Source organism: Oratosquilla oratoria, chromosome 27 (genome assembly GCF_046742065.1).
Source record: "Oratosquilla oratoria isolate Oo_2021 chromosome 27, ASM4674206v1, whole genome shotgun sequence".
NCBI classification, from domain to species: Eukaryota; Metazoa; Arthropoda; class Malacostraca; order Stomatopoda; family Squillidae; genus Oratosquilla; species Oratosquilla oratoria.
In genome coordinates this window covers 16,356,902-16,379,468 of record NC_134803.1, presented here as the reverse complement: position 1 = coordinate 16,379,468, position 22,567 = coordinate 16,356,902, and the positions used below count along the sequence as shown (strand labels likewise).

Genomic DNA, 22,567 nt, shown 5'->3' with positions numbered 1-22,567 from the left:
TTTACATCCATATAATAATACTGACCAAATTTAACATTTTACAAATCTTTTGCTTGTTCTCATGTTGATTTTATTGTTGGTTACTAAGTGTTTAATTTTGTTGAAATGATTTTTTGTTATGGCTATCCTTCTCTTTATCTCTTCATCACTTTTCCCATCCCAAGATGACATGCTTCCTAGGAAATTGAATTGGTTCACCTGTGTCAACATTCTTCCATCTACTTGAATTCTTACCCTTGGACATTCTTGTTTTGTTTTTTTTCATCATTACCATCACTTCTGTTTTCTTTTTATTCACTGTTAGACCTCTGTTTCTACTTGCTTCTACTAGTGCTATAACTAATTCCAGTTGTTGAGCTTCCGATTCTGCGAGTAACACAGTATCATCTGCGTATCTAATATTATCAAGATTTCTTCCTTCTACTGTTACTCCTTTTAGATGGTAAATTTCTCTCATGATTATCTCACTTTATGAATTAAACAGGTCTGGCGACATTACACATCCCTGGCTCACACCTCTTTCAATCTTTTGCAATATATAGTTCCACATTGTAAAGGGAAAGGGGACAAATATGAATGTGGTAGCTTTTAAAGGATCAGTTTGTTAAGTGTAGTTGGAAAGGCATATTGGTGGGTGTTAATTGAGTTCCACTGAGTGGAAAACCTGCAGCCTCAAAATGGCTGGTAATGGTCATTGGTCCCTACCAGAGAGACCTCTGTGAAGAAACATTGGACTGTTACTGTGATGTATTACTCGTATAGTGTGGGAATTTTGATATCATCTAAAAATGGTAGTGGGAGTGGAATAGTTGCCAGTGGTCATCTCAGAATGTGAAAATAAGTAAAAGATACAATTGAAGTTGATAGATATCTTGGACACATTTTGGAGACTGAGTGTCAGCATATCAAGGGTACACCTCTTGATGGAGGTGAGAAGATTGACAAGTTTTAAAAATGGGTAGCTTTGCTGTCCATCTTGCAGGACCACCACATGCAAGTACCCATGATTGGTCCCTTGGACAATGTTGACTGAAAGGATGAGGGGAACAGGAGTAATTGGGGAAGAACAGTGTGGGTTTAGGAAAGAAAATGAGTTTGAGATAAACACTTTGTAGTTGGGGAGTTATGCAAGAAAATTTTGGCAAATGTAAGGATGTCTTTTGGGCTTTTGTGTATTTGGAGAATGCTGTCAAGGTTGACAGGAAGGCATTATAAGGGGGAGGGTTGCCATGTTATGAAGTTGTGGGGCTAAATCAGCTTTGACTATGTTAGGTTATGTTGTAGAGGTACTGTGTTTTGCTGCATTGTTTCTGATCCAAGCAGATGTCATTTCGTCCAATGCTGATGTTGAGGCAGACATGGCTAACATCCTTTGGGTAGCTTGAGTAAAATACTTCCATATATCACTTTGTTTAATGGGTAACAGTCTGTGGTGCATAATTTCATTATTTACCTAGTTTACCTAGTTGTATTATATGGGAAGGGGAGCTATGCTCATAGTGACCTGTCTTTGTATCTCGCAATATCTAATTTGTTTTTAAATTCATGTATGGTGTTGGCACACACTATTGTTTCCTCCAATTTGTTGAAGACATCTACCATGCTGTGTGGAATTTTTTTTTTTTTTTTTTTTTTTTTTTTTTTTTTTTTTTTTTTTTTTATATTTAAGATCTCTTCTATAACTATACTTTTTGAGTTTCTTTTCATGTCCCCTTGTTTTTCTTTTATCCCACTTTAATAAGTCTCCTTTGTCAAGGACTTCCATGCCTTTCATGATTCTGTAAATGTCCAATAGATTGTCTCTCTTCTTTGTTCCAGTATTGGTAGTTCCAGTTTAGACAATCTTTGCTTGTATGTCAATTTTAAAAGTGTTGGGGACATCTTTGTCATTGCTCTTTGGATTCTTTCTATTTTCCTTATATTTCCTCATCCGAGTAATTAAAAGCCACCTTTATTGAACTCAGTAAATTGTAGGTTTCTCTGAATATTTTGTTGATATACTTGTCTGAGGACATGTCTTTGGTGATAATTACTCCTAGGTCCTTTTCAGAACTAACTTTCTTTACACCGATTTTACATTGTTCTGATATTCTATTTTTACTTTTTCCAAATTTCATTATACTACATTTCTTAATGTTAAAGGTCACTTTCCACTTTTGACTCCATTCCCAGACCTTGTCCAGGTCTCTCTGTAGCAATTTAGTCTTTTTTCCATAATTTCTTTAGTAGTTTTGTGTCATCTACAAAGAAGTTCATGTAGCATTCTACATCTTCATCCATGTCATATACATATATAGCAAACATTATCAGAGCCAGTACTGAACCCTGTGGGACTTCACTTATCATTTCTTCTTAAGTAGAGTTTTTATCTCTGAGCACCACTTTTATTTTTCTTATGCAAGAAACCTTACATCCATTTCAGTAATTTTCCGTGAACACCTGTTGTTTCAATTTTTCCTAATTGTTTTTGTGTGGTACTTTATCAAATGCCTTTTATAAGTCCAGGAAAGCACCATCTGCACATCCATCCCTCTCTTGTATTATATCTATTAACCTTGAATAAAAACAAAGTTTGTGGCACATGATCTTCCCTGTCTAAAACGGAATTGTTTTTGGGTTTAGTATATTGTTCTTTTCAAGATGGTTAGTCCATCTACTTTTGATGACTTCACAGATTTTAGCTATTGTGCTTGTAAGGGAGACTGGTCTGTAGTTTGTTGAGTCTTCCTTATCTCCTTTATATATTAGCATGAAATTGGCACTTTCCCATACTTGAAGTACCTCTCCTTCAAGTGAGCAATCTATTATCTTGTATATTTTGTCCATTAGTTCCTCATATCTTTTTAGTACAGTATCCAGTTTGCAATTCTGTCCGGGCCATGTGATTTTCTTCCTTCATCCCAATTGTTTGTATTTTCTTTTGTGAATAGATTTGAAATGCTTGTTCATAACTTCAGTCATTTCTATATCTTCTATATATTCCATATTCACTCGACGTAGTTTCACTATTTCCTGTTTGTTTTTTAATTTACCATTTACATATCTGTAGAATAATGCAGGTTGATCTTTACATTTGTCTGTTATGTCTTTTTCATAGTTTCTTTTTTCTTCCCTGTGTATTTTTGCATATTCATTTCTTAGTTTGATATTTTTGCCACTTACCTTTTTTTTCCATCTTTTCCTAACTTTGTCTCTTCTATCTTTTGCCTCACTACATTTTTTGTTGTACCAGCACTTTATGTATACCTTTCCCTGTTTTTTGCTTTGGTACATATTTATCCACCCCTTCATTATAGATTTCTTTTATTATCATCTATTTTTCTTCCACCTGTGTTTCTTCATTAAAGAGGTTTTCCCAACTCCCCTTTTTTAAAGAATTTTCTGAGTTTCCCGAAATCAGTTCTGTTTCTCTCATTTTTCCCAGATATATTTGCTCTTTTAGTTCAAGCTCAAGTAGTATGTGGTCACTCTTGCCAATTGGTGTTTTGTATTCCATTTTATCCACAATTTCAGGCTTTGATGTAAATATTTAGTTTAATCTTGATGGTTTTTCATTATTTCAGTATCTGGTATTATCTTTTACCCATTGAGTCACTGTGTATTCAATGGTCATGCCCAGTAGTATTTACCTAGTTTACCTAGTTGTATTATATGGGAAGGGGAGCTATACTCGTGGTGACTCGTTTTGTATCTTGCTAGATCAAGTTTCTTAAAATCTTGTATTGTGTTTGCACACACTATTTCTTCATCCAATTTATTCCATATATCTATCACTCCATTTGGGAAGCTGTTACTTTTTAGGTCTCTTCTGTAGTTCTCCTTTTTGAGTTTCATTGCATGTCCTCTTGTTTTACCTTTGTCCCACTTTAATAAGTCCTCTCTATCAAGGCATTCTTTTCCTTTCATAATTCTATAGATGGCTAGTAGGTCCCCTCGTTCTCTTCTTTGTTCCAGGGTTGGCAATTCCAATTCGGCCAGTTTTTGTTCATATGTCAGGTTTGAAAGTTTTGGAACCATCTTTGTCATTGCTCTTTGTATTCTTTCTAGTTTTCTTGTGTTCTTTTTTGTACTGGGTGACCATATCAGCGCTGCATATTCCAGTTTTGGCCTTATCAGTATTTGTAATATTTTCTTGATCATTTCTTTGTTCAGGTCTTTAAAGGCCACCTTCTTGTACACTCGTGAATGCTTGTTGTTTGGCAAATGCCATCAGTGCTTAATGCAGCCAAACAATCCTGGAAGGACATTTTGTCAATCCCTACTTCTTCATCACTTTCTTCCTTAACAATAATGGCTTCTTTGAACTGTCCACAAATTCCAAAATTTTGTCATAGACACCTCTTGATGTTCCACTCCTGGAGGAATTGAATCCTTCAAACTCCTCCTGGTCAGGTTCATTAAACATTACCAGAGGGCACAACTTATGCCAGCTCTTACACAGCATAAGATCTTTAACGTTACTGCAGACAAGAGAAAGATTATAAATTGTATCTTTGAGGTTATAAAACTTCTGAAATTCAAGGATGCCTAACTCAGACTGTGCCACCTTATGCAAAAGGTCACACCTGTGCAGCATTGTGATATTCAGGATAACACTGTGGTCTATAGGCTTGCAAACACTGGTAACATTAGGAGGCAGTTAGCACACAAAAATATTACCATTAACAAGTTGCTTAGCAGTAGGATGGGTACAACAATTATCTGGTGCTAGTGCAACTCTACTGTCCTCTAACATTATAATACTTTTCAAATGGTTTTTAACATTGGGTACAAAAGCAAGATGAAACCACCCATAAAAGATATCAGTACATTATACATCCAAGCATTTGATTGTACCTTGTAGACCACTGGTAAATTAGATATTCCTTTAAAACACCTCAGCTTCTCATACTTCCCAACCAGTAACTTCAATTTATGTGTTCCAGCTGCATTACTGTAGACTAAAAATGTATGGGCCTGTTTTTCTTGTCTTGCAGCCAGGGTCTTGTTAGGCATACACCACCAGTAAAGGCCAGGCTCAGTGGCATTATAACTTTGCTCTTGAGACTGTCTGTGCTGCTACAAAGTCTGCTGACTTCTATTCTCCACAAATGTTTCATTGTTGAATGCCAGGATGAATGTTAAAGTATGAAAGCTAGCCTTGGGGAAATTCACATATTACCTCAATTCCCATTTTCTCATAAATTTTGCTACCATTGGACATGAGAGATGGACCCAACACAGGCTTACTCTCACCTCGCTCACCAAGAAACCATTCCCACACAATCAGGTCCAAATCTTCCAGTTTAGCTGTATGTGTATTGCTTAAAGCTTTTTCACCACACTGCATTCATGGAAAATTCCTCGATCTGGGAATTTTGGTCTTTGATGTTGTATAGAGTAGATGAATTAATGTACTCTATCATTAACCTCTTCACTCCAGGGCACATCGCACGTCTGGCAGCATTAGCTGCCTGACGTGCGATGTTGCGTCATAATAATCACATTATAAAAAATAAAGTCAGTGCTCAATCGTTCGTTCTCTTTCACCCGTGTATTTTGATAACCATAGAAAATTGATGAAGCCAGTTTAGAGAGAATGTAAATTATGTAGGTACGACTACAATAAGTATAATAAAGATGGCGACGTCGGCATCATCGAGTACCCACTTGCTCCTCATGCCACCTTCATAGGCGTCACTATGGAAGTGGTTAAATTATGCCTGTTCTCACCTTTTCCAGACATTTACATATATTCAGCTTCAGCTTCAGTGTTAACACTATGTGTACATTTGGCTGGGACCTTCAGTATGGCAGATAATTTAGGAAACTGTGTGGATATCTGCCAGAAACACTCAACTAACAAACTTGTTGTTTATGGAAATGAAAGAAAGCACTCTTAGTAACACCAGTGATGGGAAAGCAAAATACTCCACTCGCACTGTTTGCCTGGTGCCAATTTCAAACATTCAAGATTTTTAAAATATTTTATTTATTTTCTCATGACGTACGAAGAAAAGAAAAGAGAAGTAAAGCACAAGGTAAAGGAGGCAAAGAGGAGAGCAGATGTGAAATGGGGTAAGAGTATGACAAAATTTTGAAAGTAATAAGAAGATGTTTTGGAAAGAAATTAAGAGAGGAAGAGGAGGCGAATCAAGTAGAGAAGAAAAGGTAAAAGATGCAGATGGAGAGATGATAATGGAAGAGAAGGCAGTAAGGGGAAGATGGGCAGAATATTTTAGGGAGTTTATAAATGTGAAGGAGGATAGGGAGGGAAAGGTAGTTGCAGTGGGAAATGCTAAGAAAATAACTGTGATGAGTGAGGAAAATGGAGGAGAAATAAGGAAGGATGAAGTGAAGGCAGTTGTTAAGATGATGAAAGCAGGTAAGGCACCTGGTCTGGATGGATGCCATGCAGAATGTCTAAAAAAAGGAGGTACAGTGATGGTGGACTGGCTGGTGAGGTTATTTAATGTTTGCTGGAGAGAGGGTAGAGTGCCGAAGGACTGGAGGAGTGCCTGTATAGTTCCACTTTACAAGGGAAAAGGGGACAAGTGTGAGTGTAGTAGTTTCAGAGGGATTAGCTTGTTAAGTGTAGTTAGGAAGGCTTATGGGAGGGTCTTGATTGAGAGGATTAGGAGAGGAAGAGAGGGAGTAATTGGTGAGGAACAGTGTGGATTTAGGACGGGTAGAGGTTGTGTAGATCAGATCTTTGTGTTAAGACAGATATGTGAGAAAGCTATAGGAAAGGGGAAGGATGTTTTTTTGGCTTTTATGGATATGGAAAAGGCTTGCGACAGAGTAGACAGGAGGGCACTGTGGGGGGTTTTGCAGATATACGGGATGGGAGGGGGGCTTCTAGGAGCTGTCAAGAGTTTTTGTGAGAGTGGTGGAGCGTGTGTCGGGATTAGAAATGGAGAGAGTGAGTGGTTCGAGGTAAAAGTGGGACTTTGTCAGGGATGCGTTATGTTCAACTTGTACATGGATGGGGTAGTGTGAGAGGTAATTGCAAGGGTAGTGGGTCAGGGATTGGAGATTGTTAAAGAAAATGGAGAAAAGTGGGAGGTGAGCCAGTTGTTGTTTGCGGACGACACTGCGCTTGTGGCAGGATCGGAGGAGGGATGGAGGAAGTTGGTGACAGAATTTGGGAGAGTATGTGATAGAAGAAAGCTGAAGATAAATGTGGGTAAATGTAAGGTGATGAAATGTACAAGGGGTGAAAGTGGCAGCAGACTGGAAGTGAGCATTGGGGGAGAGCAACTGGAGGAAGTGGATAGTTTTAGATACTTGGGTGCAAATGTGGCAGGAAAAGGTGGAATGAAGGTGGAGGTAGAATGTAGATTGAGATAGGTGAGTAAATGCCTTGGTGGATTAAAAAGTGTAATGAGTAATAGACATTTGGGAATGGATGCTAAGAGGAGACTGTATTTACCTCGTATTTTGTGAGAAGGGGAGCTACGCTTGTGGTGTCATGCCTTTGTATCTCGCAGTATCTAGTTTGCTTTTAAACTCATGAATGGTTTTTTGCACACACTATTTCCATGTCCAGTTTGTTCCAAGTGTCTACCACTCTATGTGGGAAACTTTTTCTTCAGATCTCTTCTGTAGCTATGTTTTTATATTTTCTTTCCATGTCCTCTTGTGCTTCTCCTGTCCCAATTTAATAAGTCCTCTCTATCAAGTATTTCTGTGCCTTTCATGATTCTGTAGATGGGCAGTAGGTCACCTCTCTTCTTTGCTCGAGAGTCGGTAAATCTAGTTTAGCCAATCTCTCCTCATATGACAAGTTTGCGAGTGCAGGTGCCATTTTTGTTGGTGCTCTCTAGATTTTTTCTATTTTCTTTACATTCTTTTTTGTACTGGGTGACCACAATGTCGCCGCATATTCTAGTCTAGGCCTTATCAGTGTGATCAATATTTTTTTTTAATAATTTCTTCATCCAAATATGTAAATGCCACTTTTATTGACCTTAGCAAGTTGTAGGATTCTCCGACAATTTTGTTTATCTGTTTGTCGTAGGACAAGTCGTTTGAGATGATTACACCCAGATCTTTTTCGGATCCCTCCTTCTTTACCTCCTTGGTTCCAATTTTATATTGTCCTGATATTCTGTTTTTGCTTTTACCAAACTTCATTAGGCTACACTTCTTAATATTGAAGTCCACTTCCCATTTCTGACTTCAGTTCCATACTTTATTCAGGTCTTCCTGCAGTGATTCGCAATCCTCTTCAGTTTCTACTTTCATTAACAGTTTGGCATTGTCAGCAAAGAAGCTCGTGTAACATTTCACATCCTCATCCATGTCATTCACATAAATAGCAAACATTATTGGAGCTAGTACAGATCCTTGCGGTACTCCATTGATCATCTCTTTCCAATCTGAATATTTTTCTCTGAGCACTACTCTCATCTTTCTACCAATCAGGAAGTCCTCCATCCATTTTAGTAGGTTCCCTTGTATCCCTCCTATATGTTCCAGTTTTTTAATCATTTTTTGTGTGGTACTTTGTCAAAAGCTTTTTGTAAGTCCAGGAAGGCACAATCAGCCCATCCATTCCTTTCTTGCACTATGTCTATTAATCTTGAGTAGAAACATATTAAGTTTGTGGTACATGATCTTCCTTGTCTAAACCCAAATTGTCTTGGGTTTATTATATTGTTGTCTTCCAGGTGTTTTACCCATCTATTCTTGATGATTTTCTCACAAATTTTGGCTATAGTGCTTGTTAGTGAGACTGGCCTATAGTTAGTTGGTTCTTCCTTGTTTCCTCCTTTATATATTGGTACAATGTTAGCATTTTTCCAGTCTTTTGGTATTTTTCCTTCTTTGAGTGAGCAATTCATTATGTTATGTATTTTGTCCAATAGTTCTTCTTTGCATTCTTTTAGAATCCAATTTGTATGAAGGAGTGATTGTGCCAACAGCACTGTATGGGACAGAAACATGGAATATAAGAGAGGATGAGAGAAGGAGTTTGAATGTGTTTGAGATGAGGTGTCTGAGAAGTATGATGGGGGTTACTAGGCTAGACAGAGTGAGAAATGTGTAGGTGAGGAGGAGAACAGGGGTGGAAAGGGAGTTGGGAGATAGGGTTGATGAAAGAGTATTAGGATGGTTTGGACACATGGACAGAATGAGTGAAGAAAGACTAGTAGAAGAGGTATGGAAGGCAGATGTGGAGGGAGTGAACATGTGGGGATGTCCTAGGATGAAGTGGATGGATGGGGTGAAGAGAGGAAGAGAGAAGGAGTTTGAATGTGTTTGAGATGAGGTGTCTGAGAAGTATGATGGGGGTTACTAGGCTAGACAGAGTGAGAAATGTGTAGGTGAGGAGGAGAACAGGGGTGGAAAGGGAGTTGGGAGATAGGGTTGATGAAAGAGTATTAGGATGGTTTGGACACATGGACAGAATGAGTGAAGAAAGACTAGTAAAAGAGGTATGGAAGGCAGATGTGGAGGGAGTGAACATGTGGGGATGTCCTAGGATGAAGTGGATGGATGGGGTGAAGGGGGCTTTGGGGAAGAGGGGAATGTCGACATAAGACAGGGGTGAATGGAGAATGGTTGTGTATGGATGATGTTTTGATGCATGAGGTGGAATGGGTGAGGTAGTATGTATGAGCAAAATTTGACGCAGCCCGAAGGGATTTCTCCCCGTCTTCTCCTTTTATGCATGGGGGGACGGAGAGGGGGGGTTGCCGATTTAATGAAGCGGCCTTGCTGTGGATGTTCTGTGCCTTGCCACACTGCCTCTGACCCAGGGCAGTGGACAAGGTGCAGGGATGACCAGTCATCCAGGAGGTGCTCAGATAAGAGGGAGGGTGGAGGGGTGTGGAGTGTATTCAGGGATGGAATGGGTGGGAATGATTTTATGCCTTTTTCTTTTTGGCTACCTCCCTTGCAAGAGGGAAAAAGCCTTAGTATATATATGTATATGTGAAAAAATTCCAGTTGCTTGAGATTTCCAGAGAGTTACATACCAGATAGCTAGTTGCCAATGTTTCAGGAATATTGGTATATAATGTTTACCTATTGTAAAGGTCTTGTCTGTGGGAGGCAGCAATTTTCCTTATGAGGTTGGTTGTTCCTTTTGTTTTGTAAAAAATAATGAATTTCACGATGATATTTCAGTTTGTAAGGGTCACATTGTTGCTGATGATATTTTTTAATGTCTTTTTCATCCTCTATGTAAGAGGACATGAATTTTTTGTAGAAGAGGACAATGTTACAATTTTTTTTTTTTTTTTTTTTACTTTCACTTTTAACTCCCTACAACTTTTGTTGTACCAGTACTTTACATATTCTTTTTCTTGTTTTTGTCTTGGGACATACTTTTCTACTATTTTATAAATTTTTGTTCAAATATTCCATATCTCTTCCACTGTTGTTTCTTCTTTGTATATTCTTTCCCAGTTTTCTTTTTGAAAGAATTCTCTTATTTTATCAAAATTTGTTTTTTCATACATCATTCTTCCTTTTCTCTATTGTTCATTTCTTTTCATGTATTTTTCCTCATTTAGTTCCAGTTCAATCAATATGTGGTCACTTTTACTTATTGGTGTTTTATATTCAATCTTTTCCACTATTCTAGGTTCAGATGTGATTATTAGGTCTAGTCTCAATGGTTCTTCTTCATTTCTATACCAAGTGTTCTCCTGTATCCACTGTGTCATTGTATGGTCAATAATCATCTCGAGTAGAACATTTCCCCATGAGCCGTCTCCACCCTTTACTGTCATCTCTTCCCAGCAGACTTCTTTGCAATTAAAGTCGCCCATCATAACTATTCTTCCTCCATCTTCCATTATCTTATTTAATGTTATCTTTGTGTCTTCTAACATACTCTTATGTTCACTCTTCCCATGAGGCTGTTTTTGGAGGCACATAATTTATCACAAACCTTCTGTTCTTCTTATCTCTGTCTTCCACTTCGATCATAATCATCTCTACTGTACTCTTTCCATATGTGACACACCTCACGTTTATATCCTTCTTAGTCAGGAACATAACTCCACCCCCTTGCTTTGTCTTTCTGTTTCTAATCCAATAATTGTATGCATCATGTGCTACACTGTTGGGTGGTAGTGGACCTTTTAATTTCATTTCTACAATTCCCATTATGTCCAGTTCTTTTTCCTTCAAATAATCATTCGGCTCATTCAATCCTGTTATTAATCCATCTATATTTGTGTAAGACACTCTTAGTTTTCTGCCACTTCCATTGTATTCTGTTTCTCTTTTGTTTTTCTCTAGTATGTCATATTTCCTTACTTTCATATTCACTACACTCCAATAGAATTTCTCTTTTTCTGACTCTGTTCTGTTCTCGTTTTTTTCCTTAGCTTCATGTCTTTTCATTTTTTCCTCTTTATTCATTTCTCTTTTTATCCATACCTTTTTATATTGTTCACTTGCTGCTAGTTTCCCTGTTTTTGCTAAGATATTCTCTGCTGTCGTTTGTGACCTGAATTTAATTTTAATTGGTCTGGTCTTATCTGACTATACTTTTTGAGTCTAAACATCTCTTCAATTTGTTTCATGATTTCAGGTTCATCTTCCTGAACTAATTCTAGTAAACTGCTTACTTTTTCTTTTTCCTCTTTGATTCTTGTGGTTCTAAGATAAGTTTATATTTCTCTTCCATTCCTAATATAATTATACATTTCTTTTTATCTGCTAAGTCTCTTACTATATTCTCCTTCTGTCTCATCACTTTAAAAACAGAGTCTTCAGTTTGTTCTTCATTTGCTGTTTTATTATGTCAGTAAATGCAACTTAACTGTTTTCTTGTATTTTTTTTTTCCAACCCTGTGCTTCATTTGCTATGGCCTTTTTATTGTCTCTATTATTCCTCTTTAATTCCTCATTCTCATCTTTTACTTCTTTGAAACTGTCTTTTTTAATTCTTCTATTTCTTCGGTTAAGTTTTTGTTCACCTTCTCTAGTGAAGTGATTATTCATGTATTCTATATTTCCTTGGTGTAGTTTCACCATTTCCTGTTTATTTCTAAGTTTAACATTCACATATCAATAGAATAGCTCGGGTTGCTCTTTGCATTTATCTATAATGTCTTTTTCATAATTCCTTTTTTCCTCTGTTCATACTTTTACATACACATTTCTATAGTTTATATATATACTTGCCATTTTCCAGGTTTTTTATCTTTTCTCTATCTTTTCCAAGCTTGGTCCCATCTATCTTTTGCCTCACTGCATATTTTGTTGAACCAGCATTTAATGTACACTATAGCTTCTGTCTTGGTATGTGCCTATTCATCCCTTCATTATAATTTTCCATCAAGATATCCCAGTTCTCTTCCACTTTTGTTTCTTACATGTAAAACTTTTCCCAATTTGCATTCTGGAGGAATTTCTGTAGTTTGGCAAAGTCCGTTTTGTTGTACATCAATCTTCCTTTCCTATGCTTTTCATTTCTTTTTCTGTATATTTCTTCCTTTAGTTCAGTCTCAATAAGTGTGTGGTCACTCCTTCCAATTGGTGTCTTATATTGGATTTTATCCACAATATCAGGTTCTATTGTAAATATATCTAGTCTTGATGGTTCCTCATTATTTCTGTATCTGGTATTTTCACTGACCCACTGTGTCATTGTACAGTACTACCTCTCATTAAGGGTCTAAAAGGGGGGTAACGGTGTCTGTTGATTTGAATAATCCATTGATTTGGAGTGGTTTTTGGGTGGCATAGTGATTGCACGCACTAAACAGCACCAAAAACACCGAAAACACAGCGAAAACACAGCTAATCAACGTCCGTTAATGAGAGGTAGTACTGTATATTCCATGGTCATTTCCAGTAATGCATTACCCCACAAGTCTTCTCTGCCTTTCACTATCATGTCCTCCCAACAAATTTCTCTGCAGTTAAAGTCCCCCATAATTACCAGGTTACCTCCACCCATTAGTATCTCATTTAATGAATGCCTTGTATCTTCTAGCATTTTCATATGCTTGTTCTCTTTCCAAGCGTTCATTTTTGGGGGCACATAAGTCACCACAAACTTTCTACTTTTCATGTCCTTTTCTTCGACTTTTATCATGATCATCTCTACATTACCTTTGCCCTCTGCAATATTTGTCACATTCAAGTTTTTCTTGGCAAAGAACATGATTCCACCTCCCTGTTTCTTGTCTCTGTTTTTAATCCAGCACTTGTATAGTCCTTGTCCAACATTGATGGGTGGTATTGCACCCCTTAGTTTAGTCTCCACAATTCCCATTATGTCTGGTTTTTCTTCTAGCAGGTAATCATTAAGTTCATTCATTCCTGAAATCAATCCATTGATATTAGTATAGGCCACTTTTAATTTTTTCCTTTCTCCATTTTTTTTTCTGTCTTTGGTTCGCCCATTCTGATGTACCATTTTCTCAGTCTCATGTCAGTTACTCACCAATAGAATTCCTTGATAACGGTCTCTGTTCTCTTTGCTTTTTTTCCTTAGCTTCATCTTGTAGTCTTCTCTTTTTCTAATTCCTCAATACTCATTTCTCTTTTTATCCATATCTTGTAATGTTCACTCCTTTCCAACTGACCTACTTTTTCAAATATGTCTTCTGCTACCATTTGTGATCTTAGTTTTATCATTAGGGGTCAATTCCTTTCCTTAGAATAATGACCAATTCTATACACATTGTCGATGTGTATAGAATTGGATGGGTTTATTATATTATTTTCTTCCAGGTGTTTTAACCATCAAACCCACCACTCCGTGACAAAAACTGTTTTCTTTCATATTGTTTCTATTACTATCCTTTTTAAAAAAAATTCATGTCCTCTTGTGTTTCTCTTGTCCCAGTTTAGTAAGTCCTCTCTATCAAGTATTTTCATGCCTTTCATGGTTCTATAGGTAGTCAGTAGGTCACCTCTCTTCTTTGTTCCAAAATCAGTAACTTCAATTTAGTCAGTCTCTCTTCATATGAGAAGTTTGAAAGTACTGGGGCCATTTTTGTGGTTGCTCTCTGGATTCTTTCAATCTTCTTTATATTCTTTTTTGGTACTGGGTGACCATAATGTTGCAGCATACTCAAGACTAGGTCTTATTAGTGTGACTTCAGCCATTTCTAGATCTTCTGTGTACCAGTATTCTGTACTTCTTTGGCATAGTTTCACCATTTCTTGCTAATTTTCAATTTTACCATTCACATATCTATAGAATAGTTTGGGTTGAACTTAGTAAATATTAAATCTAGTCTCGACGGCTCCTCATTATTTCTGTATCTGGTGTTTTCACTGACCCACTGGGTCATTGTATATTCCATGGTCATGTCCAGTAATACATTAATCCACAAGTCTTCTCCACCTTTCACTGTCATGTCCTCCCAACAAATTTCTTTGCAGTTAATGTCCCCCATAATTACCAGGTTACCTCTGCCCATTGGTATCTCATTTAATGAATGCCTTGTATATTCTAGCATTTTCATATGCTTGTTCTCTTCCCAAGTGTTCATTTTTGGGGGCACATAAGTCACCACAAACTTTCTACTTTTAATGTCCTTTTCTTCGACTTTTATCATGATCATCTCTACATTACCTTTGCCCTCTGCAACATTTGTCGCATTCAAGTTTTTCTTGGCAAAGAACATGATTCCTCCTCCTTGTTTCTTGTCTCTGTTTTTAATTCAGCACTTGTATAGTCCTTGTCCAACATTGATGGGTGGTATTGCACCCCTTAGTTTAGTCTCCACAATTCCCATTATGTCTGGTTTTTCTTCTAGCAGGTAATCATGAAGTTCATTCAGTCTTGAAATCAATCCATTGATATTAGTATAGGCCACTTTTAATTTTTTCCTTTCTCCATCTTTTTTTCTGTCTTTGGTTCACCCATTCTGATGTACCATTTTCTCAGTCTCATGTCAGTTACTCACCAATAGAATTCCATGCTAACGGTCTCTGTTCTCTTTGCATGTTTTTCCTTAGCTTCATCTTGTAGTGTCTTCTCTTTTTCTAATTCCTTAATACTCATTTCTCTTTTTATCCATATCTTGTAATGTTCACTCCTTTCCAACTGACCTACTTTTTCAATTATGTCTTCTACTACCATTTGTGATCTTAGTTTTATCATTAGGGGTCAATTTCTTTCCTTAGAATAATGACCAATTCTATACACATCGTCGATGTGTATAGAATTGGATGGGTTTATTATATTATTTTATTCCAGGTGTTTTACCCATCTATTAAACCCACCACTCCGTGATGAAAACTGTTTTCTTTCATATTGCTTCTATAACTATCCTTTTAAAAAATGTTCATGTCCTTTTGTGGTTCTCTTGTCCCAGTTTAGTAACTCCTCTCTATCAAGTATTTTCATGCCTTTCATGGTTCTATAGATAGTCAGTAGGTCACCTCTCTTCTTTGTTCCAAAATCAGTAACTTCAATTTAGGCAGTCTCTCTTCATATGAGAAGTTTGAAAGTACTGGGGCCATTTTTGTGGTTGCTCTCTGGATTCTTTCAATCTTCTTTATATTCTTTTTTGGTACTGGGTGACCATAATGTTGCAGCATACTCAAGACTAGGTCTTATTATTGTGACTTCAGCCATTTCTAGATCTTATGTGTATTCTGTATTTCTTTGACATATTTTCACCATTTCCTGTTAATTTTTAAGTTTACCATTCACATATCTATGGAATAGTTTGGGTTGATCTTTACATTTTTCTATTATGTCTTTTTCATAGTTTCATTTTTCCTCTTTGCACATTTTTACATATTCGTTTCTAAAGTTTGTGTAATTGCCATTTTTCATGTTTTTGTCTATTTTCCATCTTTTTCCAAGCTTTGTTTCTTCTATCTTTCACCTCACTGCATCTTCTATTGAACCAGCATTTAATGCTCACACTATCTTGTTTCTGTTTTGGTATCTATTCACTCCATTATAGATTTCCATCGAGATCTCCCATTTTTCTTCCACTTTTGTCTCTTCAATGTAGAATTTTTTTCCAATTTGCATTTTGAAAGAATTTCTTAAGTTTTCCAATGTCAGTTTTGTTGTACACCAGTCTTACTTTTCTGTACTTTTCATTTCTCTCCATATATATTTCTTCCTTTAGTTCAGCCTCTATTAGTATGTGGTCATTCTTTCCAAATAGTGTATTGTATTCAATTTTATCTCCAATTTCAGTTTCTGTTGTAAATATTAAATCCAGTCTTGACGGTTCTTTACTAATTCTATATCTTATATTTTCATTGACCCATTGTGTCATTATATGTTCCACGGTCATATCCAGTAATACATTTCCTCATAGATCCTCTCTGCCCTTCACTATCATCTCCCAACAGATTTCTTTGCAGTTAATTCCCCCAGAAATACCAGGTTACCCCTGTAGCATAGTATGTCATTTAATGAATTCCTTGTATCATCTAACATTTTTGAAAGCTTTCTACTTTTCATGTCTCTGTCTGTGACTTTTATCTTGATAATTTCCAGATTGCTTTTACCCTCAGTAACCTCAATCACATTCAAGTTTTTCTTGGCCAAGAACATGATTCCTCCTCCCTGTTTCTCAGTTCTATTTTTAATCCAATAATTGTATAAACAGTGTCCAACACTATTAGGTGGTATTGGACCCCTTAATTTCGCCTCCACAATTCCCATTATGTCTGGTTTTTCATCTGACAGGTAATCATTTAGTTCACTCAGTCCTGAGATTAATCCGTCAATGTTAGTGTAGGCCACTTTCAATTTTTTTCTTTCTCCATTTTGTTTCCTGTTTTTGTTTCACCCACTCTGATGTACTATTTTCTCAGCTTCATGTCTATGACCCTCCAGTAGATCTCCTTGCTTTCAGCCTCCATTCTCTTTGCATTTTTTCCTTTGCTTCACCTTTTAGTGTCTTTTCTTTTTCTATTTCTTCGACACTCATTTCTCTTTTTATTTGTATCTTGTAATGTTTGCTCCTTCCCAACTTCCTTGCTTTTTCTAATATGTCTTATATTACTATTTGTGATCATAGTTTTATGTTTAGGGATCAATTTCATTCCTTAGAATATTGTCTTATTCTATACACTTCTATGTCTTTCTCTATTTCTTGGTCACTATCTTTTATTTCTTTTAGAATTGATATTGTTGTTTCTTTTTCTGCTGTTTCTTTCACATACCTCACCAAACAATGTTTTTCCTTTAGTCCATATACCATAAAAAAAAAAAAAAAATCTATCTACTGTATATCTAACCCAATTTGCCTTTTCTTCAATTACTTGAATGCTTGCATCTTTTGTATTTTCCTGCATTTGTTGCACTTTTCTTTTAAGGCAATTTCTTAATTTTCTCTGTTTTCATTCCATTTCTTAATCTTTTGCATACTTTTCTCACCTAAGTTTTCTTCAATTCTTTCAGTCATTTCTTGTATTTGTTATTTACCTTTTTTTTTTAAGTTCTCACTATTGGTAGTATTAATTTTCATCTTTTTATTTTTATGTTTAACTTCCATTATATAATTTTTTAATCCCTTGAGCTCATTTCTTAGGTCAGAATTTGTTTTCTTCAGATCAGATATCTCATTGTTAGCTTGGGTTAAACATTACATTAATTCTACAATCTCCTTAGTTCTATGAATTTGTTCTCCCACCATTTGCTGTCATTACTCATTTCTCTTTCCGTCTAAGATTCAACTCAAATTTCTTCTTTCATACTTACCTAAACCGAAAAAAAGAGATTCATTATACAGTCTAAATCTTGATGGCATTTCAAATCCTCTGTTTACATTAGACCTTGGTGTGGCACCCCTAGATATCTGCTTTTGAGTTGACATTTGGCTCAAAATCATAATTTTTATTTTCCAGCATTTTCTCTCATTAAATCAATTTAACACTGCAGAGAAATAATTTTGGGTAACTGCAATTAATCCCCCACCCATTCAATACAATTCAGGCCTCTTGTTTTCCTTGCACTATTAAGAATTTTTGTCTTATTTGGCAGCTCAAGTATGTAGATGTTGACAGCTCAGAAGCTTGGGTGTGTGTATAATGCATTTAATTTTTTATCAAAATGAGTATATTGTGACCAACACAATCCTATAAATTTATCACCATTTGGTTGGATGGATAAATTGAAATGAATTGAGTGACAAAGAATGAAGTGAATGATTTGAGGAGGATGTGGGACTGTGTTAGAGTTGTTTAATATGTGTGTATTTACCTAGTTGTATTTTACGGGAAGGAGAGCTATGCTCGTGGGGTCCCGTCTTCATATCTCATTTTATCTAAACTATTGTTTGTGTGTGTGTGTGTGTCTGTGTGTGTATATATATATATATATATAATATATATATATAGATATATATGTATGTATATATGTATGTATATATATATATATATATATATATATATATATATATATATATATATATATATATATATATATATACTTAGGGTGCAGGTTTTCTTTTATACACACTGAATTGAACACCACAGCATTTTCACAGATTAGAACTATTGATATCTTAAATTACACCTACCTCCATCCAGTGCTCCCTCCCCCCAAACTTTCTGAGCCTATCTTGAAAGACATGCTCCTGGCTTTTACATCAGAAGCCTCTTTTAAATGCCCTTTAGGTATTTTGTATATTCAGACTGACAGGGTTGCTCAAGCCTTCATGGCCCATGTTGAGGAAGAAGTAATTAGCAACCTTCCCATTAAACCCTCTTTGTACCGCAGGTATATAGAAGATATTTTTGTGTGTGTGTGTTGATGACCTGCGTTTACTTGAAGAACTTAGATCAAACCTCTAGGAAGTTTAAGGTTTAAGATTTTCTGTTGAGTTAAATGATAACAACAAACTCCCGTTTCTTGATGTTGTGGTAGACTCATCATCTGACAACTTCATCACTTCTGTTTACCACAAGCCCACCAATGCTGGGAAATGCATGAATGGTGAGAGTGGATGTACGGCTGAGTACAAAAGAGGTGTCATTAAGGCCTATTTGCGATGGGCTATTAAGGTTTGCTCATCCTGGCATTCTCTTCACTCAGAACTTCAATACCTACACCAGCTGTTAGTGAATAATGGTTATTCCAACACAGACTTTGACAACATTACTAATAAAATGCTTGACAGTAGTTTGTATAACCATACTCCTCCCCACAATAATATCATCAAAGTTTTTTATAAGAATATCTTCAGCTCTTACCGTGAGGATGAGAAATGCATTAAAGACAATGTTTTTCGAAATTGTAAACTGGTGGATGAAGATGATGTCTTGCGCTTGGTGACATTTTATAAAAAAAAAAAAACGCACTATTTCCCTAGTCCTCAAAAATGATTTGTCTGGCACTTCTGGGATGCTGTCGAAAACTAATGTAGTCTATCAGTTCAATTGCACTTCTGGAGACTGTGAGTTCTATTCTTGTAGCTATGTTGGTTATACAACATGCAGCCTTAGCAGACGTTTAACTCTCCACCTCCAACAGGGAGCCATTAGAAATAATTTTGAAAAGTATCACAAGTCTGTGTTGGATAGAGCAACTGTTGTTCATAACACTGAAATGCTCGCCCAGTGTAACAACATTAAGGAACTGAAAATGTTAGAGGCTGTGTATATAACAGAATTGTCTCCTGTGATCAATGTACAGGCTAATTTGGTGTCTGCTATTTCCTTATTTAATATGTCCATGCGACATGTTGTACATAACTTCCCCGTGCATGCTAGGCACACCACTTCACCTCGCCTTACTCCGACTCCTACTCTCCCCCCCTCACCTCTCCCTTCCCCTCCCCCTCCTCAAGCTCTGAGAAAGTCTTCCAGGGTCAGGTCAACGGAGGTTTAAAGATCGCGCTTGACCTAAGGATATATCATTCTAATTTTTTCCTGTGACCATGTAATGTATTTGTAAATTGTGATGTCTTAACTGTTCTTGTATCTTGAAATTGACTCCTTGCAGTCGAAACGTCGAATAATTAAAATGGAGAACTTTGGAAAGCTCATTTCCGCTCATCCTCCCAATATTAGAACTTTAGTGGGGAAACTTGAAAAGAAAATTAATAACTGTGAAAATGCTGTGGTGTTCAATTCAGTGTATATACATATAAAATATATATATATATATATAATATATATTACACACATACATATATATATTTATATATACACACACACACATATATATATATATATATATTTATATATATACGCCAAACTGCTAAGGAAAATAGAACTGATGAAGGACTGAAGTGTAGCATAATGGAGTTTGGAAAAAGCAAAAACAGAATATCAGGAAAATATAGTTACCGACACTGGAGCAAAGAAGAGAGAGAGGTGACCTATTGACCATCTACAGAATCATGAAAGGCACTAGACACTGCAAGATACAAAGGCGGGACAACACGAGCATAGCTCCCCTTCCCGCAAAATACAACTAGGTAAATACAACTAGGTAAATACATAGATTAGGTGTTAAGAAAGTGCAAGATGTTAGATGGGGGTTTGGGATTGGTGGGTGAGAACAGGACATGGAAATTGATCTAGTTGCTGTTTGTAGATGATGTTTGTCTGATTATTATTGATATTAGTAGTAATAACAAATTAGAGAATTCATGTGTTATTTTTACAGTTATAAGTATTTGACTATTTTATGATGTGTAATTGCCTTTACAGTTGGAAACCTCAGGTAACATGAGCTTGGAGGTGGCTTATTACAACCCTCGACTTGCCCTCTGGGAACCACTTATTGAACCTGTGGAGTTTATCACTGAAGAACTGACAGAACATCGACCTTGGACAGTTTTGTTTGAGGTTGGTATTTTTTCTTTCTTGTTTAAAGCAAAAGGACCAAAAACTTTTTAGCCCCAGTTAGGGTTATCCCCAAGGAAGTTGGCTCTCAATGATGTACAGTAAAAGCACCCTCCCAACTATTTTTTTAACTCAAATCCCCCAACCTAATTGTGGGCCTGCCCTTTCAGAGTAGGGTTATTATCTTAGTAATATGGTCCCTTATTATATAAAAAGTGTACAATAGAATACCACCAATTTCTTTTCATTTGTGCACACCCATCCCATATCCATACATATTCAATAACCTAGTTGCTAGGATTTTGGTTAGAGTCTTCCTCCCAGACCCACTTTTGCCCTGACTCTTTGCAAGAGAAAAATAAATAGGGCATTTCTTAATTCCTCATTCCATCATATGTTTATTGAATTGTAGTATACACATGCATACATACATAAACCGTTGTTTAGCGAGTTGCCAACGACGATTTTGGAACCAACCAAGCGCTGCCTAGTTGTTTACAAATGGGAAGGGAGTATTGTAGATAATGTGACTGAAAATGTAGTCTTTGTATCTTCATACAGCTATTCTTTTTACAAGACCAGTGCCAACAATGGATGAAATAAATGAAGGATTTAGAGGAAAGGAAACTGCAAAGCAGTGTTTGGACATAAGTACCATTGAGTTTACTTACACTTGGTGTAATTAAAAAAAAAAAAAAAAAAAAAAAAAAGTCAGAACGAGACCCCAAAGACATACCAAAGGTTTGAAAGAAATGCCTTCGCGGGGGTTCAATAGAGACAATAGCAATATTAAAGGGATAGACACGGATAGAGAACCCAGGTTTAAAAATATTATAAGAAATAGAGAAATAAATGAGTTGGTAGATGAAATAATTGAACTGAAAAGTGAATGCAAAAGTATATATAAAGAGGTAACCATACTAAGAAAAGCCAATGAAGAAAACAATAGGGAAATAGATAAATTGAAAATGGAACTAAATAGGATAAAGGGAGAAAATATAAGATTGAAAGATGAAGATATGAATAGGAATGAGTCTTTAACCACTTCAGTACGGGACTTAAATCTCGCGGGCAGCAGCCAATGCCAGCCGTATGACGTGTCGTAATAATACTCGCATCATAAAATATAGTCACCGCTTATATCGATCGTTCTCTCTTTCACCCGCGAATTTTGAAAACCACAGAGAATGGGATTCAGGGAGCATTTGGGAGAATGTAAAAACACAGGGGCGACTACATTAAATATAATCAAGACGCTGATATGGCAGCGTCGTGAATCCACTTGCTCCTCATGACGCCTACGTGTGCGGCACTGTATGGAAGGGGTTAAGAGATAGATGAAGGATCAAATACAGGCAGTGACTGAGAAAGTGGAAGAAAAGATTAAAGAAAATGACTTCCCAGAAATAGAGAAACAGTGGAAGTTGGAAAAGGAAAGTCAAAAATCATCTTTTAGGGAAATACTGGAACAAGTAAAGGAGCATGTGAAGGAAATGGCAATTCGAGTGATTAAAGAGAAAGGAGATTTGGTTAGGGATACAGTGGATAAAAAAATATGCATTGTGATCTACGGTATTAAAGAAAAGTATAATGTTCCTAGGTATCAGAAATAAAGAGAGGAAAAAGAAATTGTTAAAGTGATTCTGAAGGAGATTCAAGAGGAGGATCAAACCTTGGATAAAGAAATTGAGGAAACATATAGAATAGGTAGATACTCAAAAGAAAAGCAATACAAAGGATTACAAAGGCGGAGCATGCCGACAGGAGACCTTTTGGTCCATATCTAGCTCGGATGCGAAAAAAATCATAATGAAATATTAAGTAAAAACTACAATAATGT

At 36.4% G+C, this 22,567-nt stretch overlaps 1 protein-coding gene across 11 annotated transcripts in view; it reads left to right on the top strand.

The window, feature by feature from the left end:
• Positions 1-22,567, top strand: part of Vps13 (vacuolar protein sorting 13C) — a 1,483,510-nt gene that overhangs the window by 926,849 nt on the left and 534,094 nt on the right. For all 11 annotated transcript variants that reach the window (XM_076210284.1, XM_076210280.1, XM_076210283.1 and 8 more), the window contains one exon: positions 20,593-20,730. In XM_076210284.1, the coding sequence (XP_076066399.1) occupies positions 20,593-20,730 (138 nt within the window). The remainder of the gene's footprint in view (positions 1-20,592; positions 20,731-22,567) is intronic.